This window comes from Rhinoraja longicauda, chromosome 41, assembly GCF_053455715.1.
Source record: "Rhinoraja longicauda isolate Sanriku21f chromosome 41, sRhiLon1.1, whole genome shotgun sequence".
Taxonomy (NCBI): Eukaryota; Metazoa; Chordata; class Chondrichthyes; order Rajiformes; family Arhynchobatidae; genus Rhinoraja; species Rhinoraja longicauda.
The window spans coordinates 14,751,220-14,771,775 of record NC_135993.1 but is presented as its reverse complement, the minus strand read 5'-3'; the positions used below and the strand labels follow the sequence as shown (position 1 = coordinate 14,771,775).

The 20,556-nt window shown below is 47.3% G+C and overlaps 1 protein-coding gene across 4 annotated transcripts in view; it reads right to left on the bottom strand.

Annotated features, from left to right (window-relative positions):
• The window catches only part of LOC144611828 (uncharacterized), a 62,548-nt gene extending 42,435 nt beyond the window's left edge, over nt 1–20,113 (bottom strand). For 2 of the 4 annotated variants that reach the window (XR_013549583.1, XR_013549584.1), the window contains exons 1-3: nt 19,538–20,113; nt 16,612–16,747; nt 7,677–8,453 (exon numbers count right to left, since the gene is read on the bottom strand). Coding sequence is in view for 1 of the 4 variants with exons in the window: in XM_078431116.1 (XP_078287242.1) it covers nt 7,792–8,453; nt 16,612–16,747; nt 19,538–19,768 (1,029 nt within the window). In the remaining 3 variants the exon portion in view is untranslated. Of the gene's footprint in view, nt 1–7,061; nt 8,454–16,611; nt 16,748–19,537 lie in introns of those variants that run through there. The other 2 variants (XR_013549585.1, XM_078431116.1) reach the window with 2 other exon arrangements.
• Between the last annotated feature and the right edge of the window lie 443 nt (nt 20,114–20,556).

Here is a 20,556-nt window from a genome sequence, read left to right as displayed (position 1 = left end):
GCAAAAGCGCTATCCCCTGCTCTTAAAATCTTCCGTCTCTACCGCATTTTCTCCCAAGATGAGGCTTTCCATTCTAGGATATCCAAGTGTCCCCTGTGGACATAGCAGGATCCCTCACCCACTTCCCTTCGGTGACGCATAGTTCTGCTCTCGCTCTCTGTCCACCCACATGGAAATAGGGTAGAGTTCCCCTGGTCCTCACCTTTCGGCCTACTAGCCTCTGCATCCAACACATCATCGTCCAACATTTCCATCACCTTCAAATGTGATCTCTCCACCAGTTACATCTTTCCATCTCCACTTCTTTCTGCCTTCCAGAGACTGCTCACTCCTCAACTCTTTGGTTCATCCCTTCCACCCAAACCACTACCTCCCCAGGTACTATCCCCTGCAACTGAAGAAGCACATATCCCTATACCTCATCCCTTGGCTCCATGCAGGGACCACTCTGTCCTACAAGTTGAGACAGAGCTTCATGTGCACCTCCTTTAACCTCATCGACTGCATCCAGTGTTCCCAATGTGACCTCCTGTACATCAGTTCTCCAATTGCTAACCATTTTACCTCCATTTCCCATGCTCATAATGACCTTTCTGTCTTGGACCGACTCCATGGTCAGAGTGAAGACAGAGTCAGAGTGAGTCAGCCCCCCACCCCCCCGGCTAGCCTGTGTTCCCTATTACTTCCCATGCTTTATCCTGCCCCTTCTCCAAGGTTTCCTTCCCACCCCAAAAGTTACCTATCCATGTTCTCCGGGGATGTTGCCTGACCCACACAATGTGCCTTCTTTTGGAATAAAGTTCATTACATAATCGCTTCATGTACCAGATGTACTAGTGGACAGAGGATCAGGGGAGACAGAGGAACTGAAAGAAATTTGCATTAGGCGAGAAATAGTAATGGGTAGACTGATGGGACTGAAGGCTGCTAAATCCCCAGGGCCTGATGGTCTACATCCCAGGGTACCCAAGGAGGTAACTCTAGAAATCGTGGACACATTGGTGATCATTTTCCAATGTTCAATAGTTTCAGGATCAGTTCCTGTGTTTTGGAGGGTAGCAAATGTTATCCCACTTTTCAAGAAAGGAGTGAGAGAAAGCGGGGAATTATAGGCTAGTTAGCCTGACATCTGTGGTAGACAATAGACAATAGGTGCAGGAGTAGGCCATTCAGCCCTTCGAGCCAGCACCGCCATTCAATGCGATCATGGCTGATCACTCTCAATCAGTACCCCGTTCCTGCCTTCTCCCCATACCCCCTCACTCCGCTATCCTTAAGAGCTCTAGCCAGCTCTCATGAAAGCATCCAACGAACTGGCCTCCACTGCCTTCTGAGGCAGAGAATTCCACACCTTCACCACTCTCTGACTGAAAAAGTTCTTCCTCATCTCCGTTCTAAATGGCCTACCCCTTATTCTTAAACTGTGGCCCCTTGTTCTGGACCTGAAACTGTGGCTCCTTGTTCTGGACTTAAACTGTGGCCCCTTGTTCTGGACCTTAAACTGTGGCCCCTTGTTCTGGTGGGGAAGATGCTGGAGTCAATTATTAAAGAGGTAATAACGGCGCACTTGGACAGCGGTAACAGGATTAGTCCAAGTCAGCATGGATTTCTGAAAGGCAAATCCTGCTTGATTAATCTTCTGGAATTTTTTGAGGATCTGACAAGTAAAATGGATGAAGGAGAGCCAGTGGATGTAATGTATCTAGACTTTCAGAAAACTTTTGATAAGGTACCATAGGGGAGGTTTCGGAGCAAAATTAGAGTACATGGTATTGGGGGTAGGGTATCGACATGGATAGAGAATTGGTTGGCAGACAGGAAGCAAAGAGTAGGAATAAACGGGTCCGTTTTAGAATGGCTGGTAATGGAGAGTGGAGTGCCGCAAGGCTCGGTGCTGGGGCCACAACCATTTACAATATATATAAAATGATTTGGATGATGGAATCAGAAGTAACACTAGCAAGTTTGTGGATGATACAAAGCTAGGTGGTAGTGTGAACTGCGAAGAGAATGTTAGGAGGTTGCAGGATGACTTGGACAGGTTGAGTGAGTGGGCAGATGCAGTATAATGTAGATAAATGTGAGGTTATCCACTTTGGCGGCAAAAATAAGGAGGCACATTATTATCTCAATGGTGTCATATTAGGTAAAGTGGAAGTGCAACGAGACCTTGGTGTCTTTGTACACCAGTCACTGAAAGTAAGCATGCAGGTCCAGCAGGCAGTGAAGAAAGCTAATGGCATGTTGGCCTTCATAATGAGAGGATGAGAGTATGCAACAACGAGAGGTCCACTGTTGTTTGTCATTTACATTAATGATCTGGATGATGGTGTGGCAAATTGGATTAGTAAATATGCAGATGATACTAAGATAGGTGGTGTATGTTGAAAGGCTGGAGCGATTGGGCTTGTATACACTGGAATTTAGAAGGATGAGGGGGGATCTTATTGAAACATATAAGATAATTAGGGGATTGGACACATTAGAGGCAGATAACATGTTCCCAATGTTGGGGGAGTCCAGAACAAGGGGCCACAGTTTGAGAATAAGGGGTAGGCCATTTAGAACGGAGATGAGGAAGAACTTTTTCAGTCAGAGGGTGGTGAAGGTGTGTAATTCTCTGCCTCAGAAGGCAGTGGAGGCCAGTTCGTTGGATGCTTTCAAGAGAGAGCTGGATAGAGCTCTTAAGAATAGCGGAGTAAGGGGGTATGGGGAGAAGGCAGGAACGGGGTACTGATTGAGAGTGATCAGCCATGATCGCATTGAATGGCGGTGCTGGCTCGAAGGGCTGAATGGCCTACTCCTGCACCTATTGTCTATTGTCTATTGTAGTTAATAATGAAGTAGAGTTTCAAAGTCTACAGAGAGATTTGGGCCTTTTGGAAGGGTGGGCTGAAAGATGGCAGATGGAGTTTAATGCTGATAAGTGTGAGGTGCTGCATTTTGGTAGGACAAATCAAAATAGGACGTACAGGGTAAATGGTAGGGAATTGAGGAATGCAGTGGAACAAAGGGATCTGGCCGGCACGGTGGCGCAGCGGTAGAGTTGCTGCTTTACAGCGAATGCAGCGCCGGAGACTCAGGTTCGATCCTGACTACAGGTGCTGCACTGTAAGGAGTTTGTACGTTCTCCCCGTGACCTGCGTGGGTTTACTCCGAGATCTTCGGTTTCCTCCCACACTCCAAAGACGTACAGGTATGTAGGTTAATTGGCTGGGTAAATGTAAATATTGTCCCTAGTGGGTGTAGGATAGTGTTAATGTACGGGGATCACTGGGCGGCACGGACTTGGAGGGCCGAAAAGGCCTGTTTCCGGCTGTATGTATATGATATGATATGATATGAACTGTGCATTGTTCCCTGAAGGTGGAATCTCATGTGGATAGGGTGGTGAAGGCGTTTGGTATGCTTGCCTTTATAAATCAGAGCATCGAATATAGAAGTTGGGATGTAATGTTAAAATTGTACAGGGCATTGGTGAGGCCGAATCTGGAGTATGGTGTGCAGTTCTGGTCGCCAAATTATAGGAAGGATGTCGACAAAATGGAGAGGGTACAGAGGAGATTTACTAGAATGTTGCCTGGGTTTCAGCACTTAAGCTACAGAGAGAGGTTGAACAGGTTGGGTCTTTATTCTTTGGAGCGTAGAAGGTTGAGGGGGGGGACTTGATAGAGGTTTTTTAAATTTTGAGAGGGACGGACAGAGTTGACGTGGGTAGGCTTTTCCCTTTGAGAGTGGGGAAGATTCCAACAAGGGGACATAGCTTCAGAATTGAGGGACAAAAGTTTTGGGGTAACATGAGGGGTAACTTCTTTACTCAGAGGGTGGTGGCTGTATGGAATGGGCTTCCGGTGGAAGTGGTGGAGGCAGGCTCGATTTTATTATTTAAGTGTAAATAGGATAGGTATATGGATAAGAGGGGATTAGAGGGTTATGGTCTGAGAGCAGGTAGATGAGACTAGGTCAGAGAGAGTGGTCGGCGTGGACTGGTAGGGCCGAATGGGCCTGTTTCCGTGCTGTAGTTGTTATATGGTTATATGGAGTACAGGAGCAAAGAAGTCCTTCTGCAGTTGTATAGGGCCCTGGTGAGACCACATCTGGGGTATAGTGTGCAGTTTTGGTCTCCTAATTTGCAGAAGGACGTCCTTGCTATTGAGGCAGTGCAGTGTAGGTTCACGAGGTTAATCCCTGGGATGGAGGGACTGTCATATGAGGAAAGATTGGAAAGACCAGGCTTGTATTCACTGGAGTTGAGCAGGATGAGAGAGGATCTTTTGGAGGCATATAAAATTATAAAAGGAATAGACAAGCTAGATGCAGGAAAAATGTTCCCAATGTTGGGGAGTCCAGAACCAGGGGATACAATCTAAGAATAAAGGGGAGGCCATTTGAAACTGAGGTGAGAAAAAAGTTTTTCACCCAGAGAGTTGTGAATTTGTGGAATTCTCTGCCACAGAAGGCAGTGGAGGCCAATTCACTGGATGAATTTAAAAGAGAGTTAGATAGAGCTCTAGGAGCGAGTGGAATCAAGGGATATGGGGAGAAGGTCGGCACAGGTTACTGATTGTAGATGATCAGCCTCCTCCTGCACCTCAATAATTTATTTTTTTTAACTCCCCTACCCATTCCCATAATGATCTTTCTGTCCTGGGGCTCCTCCATTGCCAGAGTGAGACAACATGCAAACTGGAGGACAGCACCTTATATTCCATAATGGTGTGAACATTTAATTCTCCAATGCAAGGTAATCTCTATGAACCCCATCCCTCCATTTCTTCCACACACTAACTTTCTTGCCCAAACCCCCCCAATTTGCATTTTCTGGGTTCATAATTGGCAACTCTTCAAGCCTTTTGTCTAATACCTTCTGCTTTTTACATCTCTGCTGTTTGTCTTCCTTGAGTTCACCCTTTACATGTCACGCTTCATCTCCCTTGCATTAATACAGTCTGGCCTGCTAAACATGCCAAATATACAATACAAAAAGAGTACCACCTTATCTTAATAGTAATTATGGATTGTTAGTTTTGGGTCAATCGGAATTTTTTTTACTTCCATTCATTTCACCAGCCTCTTCTGTCACTGGTATCAATCCTTCCCCAGTTTTGATCATGAGCCTTCGATTAAATTATTAATCCTGTTTCTCTTCTGATGGCACTTCATTCCAGTATATTATTTCCTTCGCGATATCATGTAATTTCCCTTGTTGTATCCTTTCTCTCCTGACTTACTTCTTTCCCCTCATTTTGTTTGGACTTTTCCAGCTTTCTCCCCCCCCCCCCCACCCTCCAGTCAGTCTGAAGAATTCCGATCCCAAAGCGTCACCTATTCATGTTCTCTGGTCCTGCTCCTGAACTGCATTTTGTGTCCTTTGTTGCAATAAAGTTCAAGTTGAGTTTATCGTCATACTACACCAAGCAAGGAAGGAGAGTTGAGCTTATAGTCATACTAGACCAAGCAAGGAAGGAGAGTTGAGCTTATAGTCATACTAGACCAAGCAAGGAAGGAGAGTTGGGTTTATCGTCATACTAGACCAAGCAAGGAAGGAGAGTTGAGTTTATCGTCATACTAGTCCAAGCAAGGAAGGAGAGTTGGGTTTATAGTCATACTAGACCAAGCAAGGAAGGAGAGTTGGGTTTATAGTCATACTAGACCAAGCAAGGAAGGAGAGTTGAGCTTATAGTCATACTAGACCAAGCAAGGAAGGAGAGGGGAAAGGCAGTGATGCCATCCCCGTTTCTCCTGCGGAGCCGAAGCGACTCCTGCAGCTCGGCTGCAATCTGCGGCGGGGAACGGTGGGGACGGCATGGACCCGTTGCCGGACGGAGAGCGTCTCCCGGGGCCGTGAGTGGACGAGGAGAAGGCATTCCCCGTTTTCTCTCTCACTCCTTTCTTGAAAAATGCACATTTCTTTCAGTTCCTCTGTCTCCCTAGATCCTCTATCCTCCAGTACATCTGGGAGATTGTTTGTGTCTTCCTTAGTGAAGACAGATCCGAAGTACCTGTTCAACTCTTCTGCCATTTCCTTATTAACCACAATAATTTCACCCGTTTCTGCCTTCAAGGGACCCACATTTGTCTTTACTAATCTTTTTCTCCTAACATACCTAAAGAATGTTAGTAGAATGATTCAGCGGGACGTTACTTGGATTGGAAGGCTTGCGTTTTCCGGAGAGATTGGAGAGGCTGTTTTCTGTTTCTGAACAAAAGGGGTCGAGAGGTGATATGATAGAGGTATGCAAAATTATACAGCACAGATATGGTAGCTAACTGGGGGCTGTTTCCCCATAGTCGGTGACTGAAAAGGAATATGTTGATGGTGAAAGAGGAAGTTTAAAGGGGATCCAAGGGTAAATGTTTCACAAACAGTAGTTGGTATCTGGAATGAGCTGCAAGAGGTGGTGGAGGAAGGAACAAGTAACCACGTTTAAGAGGCATCTGAACAGGTACTTGAAGGGGCAGGGCACAATGGGATGCAGCAATAACGCAAACGTGGGATTTGTGTAGACAGGCATGATGATGGGATATAGTGGGACAAAGCCTGTCTCAGTTCTCTGAAACTTATTGGGAGAATCAAGGGAGATGGGGACAATGCAGGGATATGGTGTTGAGGTAGAATGTGGACACAAGGAACTGCAGATATGGTTTACCAAAAAGGACACAAAGTGCTAGAGTAACTCAGTAGTTCAGGCAACATCGCTAGAGAACATGAGTAGGCAACATTTCAGGTGGGGAGCCATCTGTAGAAGTATTTTTTTGTGAACAAGTAGAAGATTGGGCAGCACGGTAGCGCAGCGGTAGAGTTGCTGCTTTACAGCGAATGCAGCGCCGGAGACTCAGGTTCGATCCTGACTACGGGTGCTGCACTGTAAGGAGTTTGTACGTTCTCCCCGTGACCTGCGTGGGTTTTCTCCGAGATCTTCGGTTTCCTCCCACACTCCAAAGACGTACAGGTATGTAGGTTAATTGGCTGGGTAAATGTAAAGCCTGTCCCTAGTGGGTGTAGGATAGTGTTAATGTACGGGGATCGCTGGGCGGCACGGACTTGGTGGGCCGAAAAGGCCTGTTTCCGGCTGTATATATATGATGATATGATATGATTAGTTGTGGTCTTTGTGAACGGTGGGGCAGGGGCAAGAAGCTGAATGGCCTCCTCTTGTTCCTGATGTGATGATTAAACAGCCAAGGGCACTAAGTGGAGAGGAGCAGAGGATGGTTTCCAGGTGTCCCAGCTAATAACAACCCTCATCCCCACCACAGGGGAGGTCATCCTGGAAGCACAGAACTGTGTGTGGGATCTTGCTGTGCACATATCTCATCCCATCTAATCTGGGGTTTTTTAAATAATTTAAAATAATTGTTGTTGTTGTTTATTATGGGTTTTATATGTAATAATTACATACTATACTAAATATACAACATTTACATATGTTGTACATCTGCAAGTAAGAATTTCATTGTTCCCTTTCAGGATATACACAAATAAATCCCATGAAATTTGAACACTGACTGCATTGTAAAACACACTCCCAGAAGGTACTGAGCGACAAGTTGACATGATCACCATAAACATAGGAGTTGTCTCAATAATAAAGCCACCCAGCAAAAGCAGGTCACAGTCTAGAGGCAGCACATTCCAATCCCCTCCACAAACCCCCGAGATCAAGCACATTCACACTTGCTGCGCCGTTGCTGCGTCACAGACCTGGTGCCATGGGGTCTTTCAGTCTGGGCCCTTGGGGTCACAGTCACTTCCCTGGCTTGCCGCAGCTCCTGTGCAGCCTGGTCCGCTTATGCACGGCTCTCCCACGCTGCTGCCCCATGGGAGGATGGACTGCGGTATCCTGTGACTCGGTTGAAGCCTCTGTCCAGCCGCTCCTGCAACTGGTCCAGGCCGGTGGAGACGCTGCAGACCAGACCCTGGAGGGCAGCCTTCTGAGCTTGGATCAGTGGTGCCAATGCAGGTGCCTCGGGCTCTGGGGCAGAGGTGGTCCCAGCAGTGCTCACACAACTGGGCACCCGCTGGGTCAGATCCTGCAGACTGGATAGGGTCCGGAGCAAGAGGTGTGCCAGGGTGGGGGCGGACTCTGTGCCCCTGGACAAGGCCTGGCAGCTGCCGGATAGGCTGTCCAAAGCCTCCAGTAGCTGGTGGTGCAGGTGGAAGACCCTGCGTCTGAAGGCTGGGCTGCCGAGCTCTCTGTCCTCGCCATCTTCACCCGCACCAAATGCCAGCCCTCCACTCCAGCCATCGCCCACTCGCTCTGCCCAGCCCACGGCAGGTGGCTCCTGCTCGCCCTCACCCAGCGACTCGCTCCGTGTTGAGCCCATGGACTGTCCCACGCTTTCCCTGCCAGCTCCTGGCTCTGAATGCTGGACTGTGGAGGCTGCTGTACCTCCTGGGAGCTGCTCCTCCTCAGTCTCTCGTCCAGCACGACCCCAATCCTGGGATGCACCTGGAACACACGGCAGAGGCTAGGGTCAGTGAGCAGTGGGAAGTGGATGCAGGAATTGGGAGGAGAGGTGTCCACAAAGGGGAGTAGAGTGGCAGATTTTAACTGTCCAATGAATGACTGGGTGAACTGTCGGATAAAGGGCCTGGAAGGGGTTGTGTGTGTCCAAGAAAGATTCTTCATCAATATGTAAAGGGCCCAACTAGAGAGGCCACACAATGGCCTGCTCTTGGAGAGTGAGGTAGCACAAGTGACTGAGGTGGCAGCAGGTGTTCATCATGTTTAGGCTGTTGGGATCAAACCAATCAACTATACGAACCGTAGAGGTACACTTTAGAATAAAATCTGGAGGGCAAATCGAGAGGACATTGATCTGGCAGGTGAAAGAACATTGCAGGAGATTCTACAGATAGATTAAGAGTAAAACATTGGCTCGAGAGACAAAGAGCAGCACAGTGGTGCAGGGGTAGAGTTGCTGTCTGACAGCACCAGAGACTTGTTCCATCCTGTCTACGGGTGCTTGTACCTTCTCCTTGTGACCACATGGGATTTCTCCAGGTGCTCCAGTTTCCTCCCACATTCCAAAGTTGTGGAGATTTGTAGGTTTAATGGTTCTGTATATTGTCCTTGGTCTGTAGGATAGAACTAGTGCATGATGGTTGCTGGTTGGCAAGGACCAAGGGCTGGAGGCCCTGTTTCCATGCTGTACCTCTAAACTAAAAAATTACTCCCTTTCAAGATCAGCATGGTTGACTACATGTGAAGGCACAGTAGGTGAGGTTTGTAATGAATATTTCTCATTTGTTTTTACAGTGGAGATCATGGAATCTTCAAAGTTGAGACAAATAAATACTGATGTCTTTGACCATATATAGATTATCAAAGAGGAGGTCAGGATTTTAAGATTAGCATCTTCTCGCACATTTAGATGGATACCTGGTCATGTGCATCCCTGTAAGAAACTTGGGAGGAAATTACAGAGCTATTTGTTTCATCTTTAGGGACAGGTAATGTTGGGAAGACCGGAGGGTCATGAATGTTGCAACGTTATTTAAGGAGAGCAAGAAAAAGCCAGTGCACTGCAGGCCGGTGAGCCTGACATCAGTGAAGGGGAAGTGGAGGGTATTGAGGGATATGATCTACCGGCATTTGGATAGACAAACCTGATTAAGGATAATGAGCATGAATTGATGCATGGGAAATTTGTCTCATAAATCTATGATAATTGTTTGAAGAGGTCTCCAAGGAATGTTGGGGACACAATGGTGGACATTATCCAAATGCAACAGTTTCACATGGCAGGCTGGTCTGGAAGGCCACTGTGCCTCATATCAGTGGTAGGGAAACCATCGGAAAGAATTCTTCGAGAGGATGTACTCCCATTTGGAAGAAAATGGATGAATTTGAGACAGCCAGCACGGCTTTGTACGTGGCACGTTATGTCTAATTAACTTTATTGAGTTTTTGAGGAGGTGATGATGGAGATGGGGCAGTAGATGTTGTTTACACTTGCGTTAGCATGGCTTTTAATAAGGTCCCTCATGAAAGGTCGATCCCGAAGATTAAGATGTACGAAATTCACAAATGGCTTGGTCATATGGATTCAGAACTGGCTAATTCTTAGAAGACAGGGTTGAGGTGGAAATTACATAGTCTGGTTCTATATTTGCCTACGCCACCATATTGAAGTGGTTGCAGACAGTAAGGAATGTTGAAAGATAGAGGGATATAGGTCAGCTGCAGAAATGGGCGGAGATATAACAGATGGGAGTTTAGTCTGAGCAAGTAAAAGGCATTGCAGTTTGGGAGTTTGAATGTAAAAAGAGTATACAGTCTGAAGAAGGGTCTCGACCAGAACCGTCACCCATTCCTTCTCTCCAGAGATGCTGCCTGTCCCACTGATTCCCTCCAGCTTTCTGTGTCTATGTACAGCATATATCAACCCCTAACAGCATTGATGTGCAGAGGGATCTTTGAATCCAAGTTCATTGCTCACTGAAGGCGGCAGTGCAGTAGATAGGGTTGGCAAGAAGGCATAAGGTATGCTTGCCTTCCTTGCTTGGGACATTGAATATGCGTCAGGAAGTCATGATGCAGATGTAGGCCTTTGGTGAGGCCGTATTTGGAGTATTGAGTGCAGTTCTGATTGCTCCACTGTAGGAAAGAAGTGGAGGCTGTGGAGAGAGTGCATAGGTTGTTTACCACACAGCCGCCTAGATTGGAGGGTTTTAGCTATAGCGAGAGGTTGGAGAGACTTGGATTATTTTCTGTGGAATGTCGACGTTTGAGTGGAGACTTGATAGAAGTCAAGTTAAGTCAAGTTTATTTGTCACATACACATAAATGTGCAGTGAAATGAAAGATTACCCACAGTCCAACAACAAGAGCAATAAAAATAAGCATAACACACACAATCAAACAAAAAGAAACATCCATCACAGTGAGTCATATTATATGAAAGGCAGAGACAGGTAAGACATTCAGGACCTTTTTTCCAGGGTGGAAATGTCCAATACTGGAGGGCATAGCTGTAAGTTGAGAGGGGGAATTTTTAATGGAGATGTGCAAGACAAGTTTTTTTTTTACATAGAATGGTGAGGCTCTGGGACACACTGGTGGTGGTGGAGGCATTTAAATCGGCTCATGGAAGTGCAGGGAATAGGGGAATATGGGTCATGGACAGATGAGTTTAGTTTAACTTGACATCATGTTCAATGCCAACATTGCAAACTGATTGGTGAGGTTCTGTGCTGTTGTATATGGAGCTAATTGGACACAAAATGCTGGAGTAACTCAGCCGGACAGGCAGAGTCTCTGGAGAGAAGGAACGGGCGATATTTTGGGTCAAGACTCATCTTCAGACCCGTGGGGAACTCAGCGTCATAGAGTCGTAGAGTCCTACAGCACAGAAAGAGGCCCTTCGGCCCATCGTGTCCGTGCCGCCCGTTACCAAAGCCAGTCTAATTTTAATCCCATTTTCCCGCATTTGGACTGTCGCCTTGAATGTTGTAGCATTTCAAGTGCCCATCCAAATGCTTCTTAAACGTTGTGAGTGTTCCCGCCTCCACCACCACCCCAGGCAGTGAGTTCCAGACTCCAACCAGCCTCTGGGTGAAAAGGTTATTTCTCACATCCCCCCGAAACCTCCCTCCCCTTACCCTGTATCTATGTCTCCTCGTTGTTGAACCTTCCACCAGTGGAAGAAGTTCCCCGCCATCTACCTTATCTATGCCCCTCATGATCTTGTACACCTCGATCATGTCCCCTCTCAGCCTTCTCTGCTCCAGGGAAAACAACCCCAGTCTGCTCAGTCTCTCCTCATAGCCGAGGCCCTTCATCCCTGGCAGCATCCTGGTGAATCTCCTCTGCACCCTCTCCAAAGCTATCACATCCTTTCTATAATGTGGTGACCAGAACTGTACACAATACTCCAGCTGTGGCCACACCAGTGTTCTGTACAGTTCCATCATTACCCCCCTACTTTTATATTCGATGCCCCGGCTAATGAAGGCCAGTAACCCATATGCCTTTTTGACCACCCTGTCCACCTGTCATGCTGTCTTCAAGGACTTGTGTACCTGTACTCCAAGGTCCCTCTGTACCCCTGTCTTCCCTAGGGTCCTTCCATTCATGGTGTACTCCCTCTCCAAGTTATTCCTGCCAAAGTGCATCACCTCGCACTTTTCAGGATTAAATTCCATCTGCCACTGCTCCGCCCATCTGACCATCTCATCTATATCTTCCTGCAGCTTGCAGATCCCTTCCTCGCTATTCACCACCCCCCCTACCTTTGTATCATCTGCAAACTTGCTGATCATGCCCTGTACATTGACATCCAGATCATTAATGTAGATTACAAACAGTAAGGGACCCAACACCGATCCCTGCGGCACCCCACTGGACACCGGCCTCCAGTCACAGAAGCACCCTTCTATCATCACCCTCTCTCTGCCTTCTGTCACTAAGCCAGTTTTTTTAATCAATTTTGCCAAGGTGCCCTGGATCCCATGGGCTCTTACCTTCTTGACTAGTCTCCTGTGTGGGACCTTGTCAAAAGCCTTACTGAAATCCATGTATACCACATCCACTGCACTACCCCCATCTACCTCCTTGGTCACCCCTTCAAAAAATTCAATCAAGTTAGTCAGACACGACCTTCCCTTAACAAAGCCATGTTGACTATCGTTAATTAACCCTCGATCCTCCAAGTGAAGACTGATTCTGTCCCTCAGAATCTTTTCTAGCAGCTTCCCCACCACCGATGTCAGACTCACCGGCCTGTAGTTCCCAGGTTTATTCCTACTGCCCTTTTTAAATAATGGCACCACATTAACTATCCTCCAGTCCTCCGGTACATCCCCTGTTGCAAGAGAGGCTCTGAAAATTTGTGCCAGAGCCCCCGCAATCTCCTCCCTTGCCTCTCTCAGCATCCTGGGATACATCTCATCAGGGCCCGGAGACTTATCCACTTTTAAGCCTGCCAGAGCCTCCAGCACCGCCTCCCTGTCAATAGCAATATGCTCAAGAACATCACAACACTCCTGCTCCATTTCTACGTCCGCATCGCCCTCCTCCCTCGTAAAAACAGATGCAAAAAATTCATTTAAAACATCTCCTACATCCTCTGGCTCCACACACAGCTTTCCACTATGGTCCCTGATGGGCCCCACTCTTTCCCTCGTTATCCTCTTACCCTTGATATACTTATAGAACACTTTGGGATTTTCTTTTATTTTGCCCGCTAGTGCTATCTCATGCCCCTTTTTCCTCTCCTAATTTATTTTTTAAGAACCGCCCTACACCTTCCGTATTCCTCTAATGATGCCTGTGCCTTAAGTTCTTTATGACTTCCAAAAGCCCCCCCTTTTTTTCAAATCAATCCTACTATATCGCTCGACATCCAAGGTTCTTTGGACAAGTTGGTCCCATCCTTAAACTTTAGGGGAACATGCTTCCTCTGTACTTTTTCAAATATTCCTTTGAATGACTCCCACTGTTCTGATGCGGTCCTCCCCACGAGAAGCTGATCCCAGTCCACCAGGGCCAACTTCTGCCTTATCAGATTCAAATCGGCCTTTCCCCAATTTAGAAATTTTCCCTCTGGTCCCTCTTTATCCTTTTCCATTACCACCTTAAATATCACTGAATTGTGATCACTGTCACCAAAGTGCTCTGCTACTGACACTTCAGCCACCTGTCCGGCCTCATTTCCCAAGATTAAGTCCAATACCGCCCCCTCCCTTGTTGGACTTTCAACATATTGGCTCAAAAAGCCCTCCTGGATGACCCTTAGGAACTCTGCGCCCTTGACACTTTGGCTACCCCAATCAATATTCGGGAAGTTGAAATCCCTTACTATTACTACCCTGTTGTTTTCACACACCCCTGAGATTTGCCTACAAATATGTTCTTCTATTTCCCTCTGACTGTTTGGGGGTCTGTAGTATACACCCAGTAAGGTGCATGCCCCTTTTCTATTTCTCAATTCCACCCAAATAGCCTCATTTGAGGAACCCGCTAATATGTCATCCCTTCTTACAGCAGAAATAGATTATTTGATTAATACTGCAACACCCCCTCCCCTTTTTCCCTGCTCTCTGTCTCTCCTGAAGATTCTATATCCTGGAATATTGAGCTGCCAGTCCTGCCCTTCCTTCAACCATGTTTCCGTAATGGCAACAATGTCGTACTCTCATGTGTTCAGTAACACCTTCAATTCATCCCCCTTTCTTCCAATAATCCTTGCATTAAAATATATGCCGTTCAGACTTGCCCTACCCCATTGTGCTGGGGCATTCTTGTTCTGCCTCCCAATCTGACCAGTTTTTTCCTCTATATTTTCCCTCTCCTCACCCCCTATACTAGCTCCATGCTGTATCCCAACCCCCTGCCAAATTAGTTTAAACCCTCCCCAACAGTGCTAGCAAACCTCCCCACCAGGATATTGGTCCCCCTCTGGTTAAGGTGGAGACCGTCCGGCCTATACAGTTCCCACCTTTCCCAGAAACAGGCCCAATTATCCAGAAAAACGAATCCCTCCCCCCTGCTCCAACTCCTGAGCCACGCATTAAGCTGCTCAATCCTCCTATTTCTATACTCACTAGCTCGTGGCACAGGGAGTAATTCAGAGATTACAACCTTAGAGGTCCTGCACTTCAATCCTCTACCTAGCTCCCTAAATTCTTGTTTCAGGACCTCATCCCTCGTTTTACCAATGTCGTTGGTTCCAATGTGTACAATGACCTCTGACTGGTTCCCCTCCCCCTTCAGGATGCCCTGCAGCCGTTCCCTGACATCCTTGACCCTGGCACCAGGGAGGCAACAGACCATCCTGGAGTCACGTCTACGGCCACAGAAACGCCTATCTGCTCCCCTTACGACAGAGTCCCCTACTACTATTGCACGCACACTCTCCGCTTCCCCCCCCCCGGCTGAACTGCAGTAGCACCCACGGTGCCCGTAGGTTGGCCACTGCTACCTTCCCCTGGTAGGCCATTCCCCCCAACAGTATCCAAAACGGTATACCTGCTAGTGAGGGGGATGTCCACAGGGGTACCCTGCTCTACCTGCCTTACCTTCCTATTCTTTCTGATGGTCACCCATTTCCCTTCTACCTGTACACCCCTAGGCTGCGGTGTATCCAGCTCCCTAAAGGAGTAGTCCACACTCCTCTCAGCATCGCAAATGCTCCATAACCCGTCCACCCTCAACTCCAGTGCCGCAATGCGGTCAGTAAGTAGCTGAATGTGGACACATTTCCCACATATGTGGTTGTCAGGGGTGTCATTAGACATTAGAACTAGTACATAATCCCTGAAAATAGGCAGATAGGATGGTGAAGAAGGCATTTGGCATGTTGGCCTTATTCAGACAGGGCATTGATAACATAAGCTGGGACGCAATGTTACAATTGTTTGGCGGGCTGCACTTGGAGCATTGTATAGTTTTGGATACCGGGCCATAGGAAAGATGACATTAAGCTGGAAATAGTGCAAAGAACATTTACAAAAGTGCTGGCACGACACAAGAGCCTGAGATACAGGGAGAGGTTGGTCAGGCTCAGATATTATTCTCTTGAGAGTGGGAGAATTTAGGATGACTAGAGAGAGGTGTCTAAAATCTTGGCGGCAGATATAGGGTTAATGAACACATTCTATTCTCATGGAATGTGAATCAAAAAGAAGAGCAAATGGTTTTAAGGTGAGACAAGAAAAATGTAAAAGGTTTCTCAGTGATAACATTCACACAGATGGAAGAGATTCCCAAAGGAAGTAGTTGGGGTGGGTACAATAACATTTAAAAGAGATCTGGCAGGACACATGGTTAGGAAAGGTTAAGTGGGATAAGGGCCCAATGCAGGCATTTGAGGCAGGTTTAAGTTGGCATCTTTGTCGGCATGGATGGGTTAGGTTTGTTACCATGTGTTGTCACTTTACGACTCTAATCCCTAGGATGAAAGAGCTGTTCCATCAGATGGTTTGGAAAAGAAAATTTTAAAAACTGCAAATGCAGGAATTTTGCAGCAAAATACTGGAACATCTCAGCAGGTGAAGCAGCACCTGGGGCGAGACAGTCAACAATCTTAATCTGCAGACTGTTTCACCTTCCACTGATGCTGCCTGATCTGCTGAGTTTTTCCCTGCATCTTCTGTATTTGGAAAGAGATTGGGTTTGTTTTATTGGAAGCTCAGAGGAATGAAGGGTAATCTTATTGAAGCATTTAATTTCCTCGGGGAACCACTGGGCACATAAAGAGATATTCTCACTGGTGGGAGAATCAGCAGCAAGGGATGTACTTTTGACATCATGGGCCAGATATTTAAACTGAGTAATGGAGAAATTTCCACCGGCACAGAGTAGTGAACTCTGGAGTTCTACATCCAGTGAGTTGTGGAGGCTGGATCAGCAGCAATAGTTAATGGGGAAATGGGTCAATGCTTAAAGGATCAGGGGACTGAAGACACTGAGGGTCTGACACAGAGGGAGAGCCAATGCCTGTGACGGATCCTACATATGGTGGGACAGCCCAGAGGGGCCGAGTGGTCCACTCCTGCTCCTGTTTACTCATGGGCTTGTGAGCCGCATCAGGTGTCTCCAAGAGGGACACACATCCTGTGCACTAGCCTCTGGAAGGGGAGAGGGTAAGTGGGATGGGCCTTACCCTGTGGGGGCTGAGCACCAGTTGGTTGCTTCTCCAGTCTCCTCCTGCCAGCTCTCCAAAGATCTAGGGCTTCCTGCTCCACACGGCTCAATGGAAGAACGCAGCTCCTCTCTCTTTGTCTGTGCGCCAGCTTGTCCTGTGGAAGTGTCACAAATCATTTGATGAGCACAGGAAGCAATTCGACTGTCCACTCTGTACCAGCTCAAGACTCCACACCAGCCAGCCCACTCCCTGTGCTCCCTCCAACAGACTAATCCAACTGTGTAGGAAGGAACTGCAGATGCTGGTTTAATCCGAAGATGGACACAATGTGCTGGAATCACTCAACAGGACAAGCAGCATCTCTGAAGAGAAGGAATGGGTGACATTTCGGTTTGAGACTGAAGAAGGGTCTCGACCCGAAACATCACCCATTCCTTCTCTTCAGAGATGCTGCCTGTCCCGCTGAGTTACTCCAGCTTCTTGTGTCTATCATCCGGCTAATCCAACTCCCTCTTCAAAGAAACCTTCCTCCACCGTTTACTTCAATAGACAATAGACAATAGGTGCAGGAGTAGGCCATTCAGCCCTTCGAGCCAGCACCGCCATTCAATGCGATCATGGCTGATCACTCTCAATCAGTACCCCGTTCCTGCCTTCTCCCCATACCCCGTCACTCCGCTATCCTTAAGAGCTCTATCCAGCTCTCTCTTGAAAGCATCCAACGAACTGGCCTCCACTGCCTTCTGAGGCAGAGAATTCCACACCTTCACCACTCTCTGACTGAAAAAGTTCTTCCTCATCTCCGTTCTAAATGGCCTACCCCTTATTCTTAAACTGTGGCCCCTTGTTCTGGACTCCCCCAACATCGGGAACACGTTTCCTGCCTCTAATGTGTCCAATCCCCTAATTATCTTATATGTTTCAATAAGATCCCCCCTCATCCTTCTAAATTCCAGTGTATACAAGCCCAATCGCTCCAGCCTTTCAACATACGACAGTCCCGCCATTCCGGGAATTAACCTAGTGAACCTACGCTGCACGCCCTTCAGCATGTGTGTTCCCGATCCCACCTACTTGGAAGGTTAGAGAGACATCAAGTATAGTGCAATCCTGATTCCAACCACTTTCTGGGTTAGAGAAACTTCCTCAGCTCTGTGTCGGACACTTTACCTTAATTCTGTCCTTTGGTTACTTACCTGCCAACCAAGGACACAGTGCATTCTCAATCTCATGTTTGCCATGTTAAAGAATCCCTCAATTGGTCAATGTCCAACCATGTTGACCAGGAAAGCACACAACACCTTTACTTCCACAGTAGACTGAGGAAATCTGGCATTTCCCAAAAGAATCTAACCAATCACTACTTTTGGGATGCATCACACATTGCTGTAGCAACTGCTCCCCCCAAGATTACAAGAAATTGCAGAGAGTTGTGGACGCAGCCCAAACCGTCAAATAGGACCAGACTTTTCCAACCCCGCCTTCATCTATACTTCATGCTGCCTCAAGAGAGCAGCCACAACAATAATGGATTATTTATACCCCAGTCATTTTTCTCCCTTCCCTCAACAGGCAGATGATACAAAAGCTAAAGTGTACCACCACAATTGGAAACAGTTTCTCCCTGAATGTTATCAGACACTTTGAATGGTCCTTTTATAAGGCAAGGGCATAGTCCTCCTCACAAAATATCTTAATGGAACCCTGTCATTTTTAATCTACACATTCTTGCAGATGTATTACTGCATTCTGCACTCTGTTTACTTTCTCTTTCTGCATCGTCTGTTATACTTTAGTTTAGCTTAGAGATACAGCGCAGAAACAGGCCCTTTCGGCCCACCGGGTCCGCGCAGACCAGCGATCCCTGCACATTAACACTATCCTACCCCATCCTAGTTCTACAATTAGGTCTACTGTCTTCCTGATTCCATTTCACTGAATGTAATCTCGTTGTCACCTTCTCCTCATCTAACAATGAACCATTCTACACTTTTCTGGATTGTCCCCTGATCTGTGTTCTCATGCCTTACCTTTCCATATCTCGATATGTCCCTCTCCCCTGACTCTCAGTCTGAAGGGTCTTGACCCAAAACTTCACCTATTCCTGCTTTAAAAGGTTAAATGCTTTAATCCCCTGTCTCTCTGTATTGTATTGTATTACACTGTCTATTTGTATTGTATTGTATCGTATTGTACTACACTGTCATCCCCTCTCTCTATGTTTTGCATTTGTATTGCACTATAGCCTCCGAGGCACTCTGTTTCGTCCCATTCGTTGCATGATCTGTAAGGAGTGGAATGACAAATAAATTAAAACTAAACGAAACTCTCCGGAGATACTGCCTGTCCCACTGAGTTCCTGCAACATTTTGTGTCACCCCCATGAGAACGGTTTCTCTCTGTTGGCAGCTCCCGTGATTCTGAACCCCATTAGAATCTCTCACAACACCCTCTGTTCCAGGAGGAATGGCCTCGGCCTCTCGACTCTGACACAGAACTGATCACTTATCGCTAGAATCTCCTCCACACCTTCACCTCTTTCTTGACGTGAGGTGCCCGGAAGAGACCATGGACTCAATCAGACTATGAGGAACAGGAGGACGCCGTTCGGTCCCTTCGGCCTGTTCCCCATTTTAATTGTCCTTGCTGAGCTGACTTTCCTCAAAACTACATTGCCTATTATCCCGGCTCCCTCAACGGGGAACGATCTGTCCATCCCACCGTGGTGTGCTCCTGGTTTCACCTCTGGCAGCTGTCTGGGGAAAGTGATTCTAAAGACAGCTCACCCTTTCAGAGAAGAAATCCTAAATATTATTTAAAACTACTGTCTTTATTTTGAGCCCACTGCGTCTCTTGTGGCTCCGTGGACACGGACTTGGCTTCTTGTCCCAAAGGAAAGTCGCTTCCCCAGCGCAGCCGTACAGAAGGCAGCGACCCCACTCACCCTGGCCGTCCGAGTCAAGTCATTGAACTTCTGGCGACACTGTTCCCCTGTCCTGGGGCTATTGCTGCGGGCGTTCACGCTGACGGCCAGCTCCTTCCAAGCCTGGCGAAGGGTGTGCCGGAGCAGCGGCCTCCCATCCGTGGGAAAGAAGACCTCCCTGCGGGACTTCACCTGCTCCAGCAAGACCTCCACGGCCGCGTCGCTGAACCGCGGGGCTTTGGGCTGAGCCATCCCGCGTGTAGAGGAGTCCCGGGTCCCCGGACGAGAGCACGGAAGGAGAGCGGCATCTGGGCCGACGACTGACTGGGAGACCGAGGGCAGCGCCGTCCTGGCGGCCGGAAACCCCTCCTCCTGTTTGGGCGCCGGGCCGGGCCGGGCCGGTCCACGGCTTGTTCATTCCCACCAATCAGGGGGAAAGTGGGACTGCCGGTCAGAGCGCTGCTCGCCAAAGACACTAGAGGAGCAAGATAGACCACTCGACTGTACAAACCGCAGTAGGTCATGGAGACATCTCAGCGCCATTTTAGTAGGCAGATTCTGTGGGAAACACTGGGCAGTGTTCACAGCTTTCTGCGATTCTTCGTATATGAAATGTTTGCAAACAAATATTTTTGTTCAGCTTCTTGGATAAGTTGATAGTTGACATTTATAACAATTTCTTGAAGAGTTGCTGCTTCGTGATCGTTAAAATTTAGATGTTACTGATTGCACGAGATATCCACTCCGTATCAGGCCAATTGATCATATTTAATGAACTGTTCTTTGCTTTCTCTGTTAATTTTAATTTCACCTCCACGAGCTGTATCTCTTTTTGTTTTGTTTGAAAGAGTCATGGAAGCAGAGATTAGGCATTTGTAAACAATAGAACTCTACTGTATCCACAATATAATTGAAAAGACATTTAACTTTATACCTAGAGCCAAGAAAATTTGAATTGGTTAGTTAAATTATTTGAATTGGTTAGTTAATTATTAGTTAAAAACCGTTGATAGCCACGAAAATGACGAATGCTGCCTGAC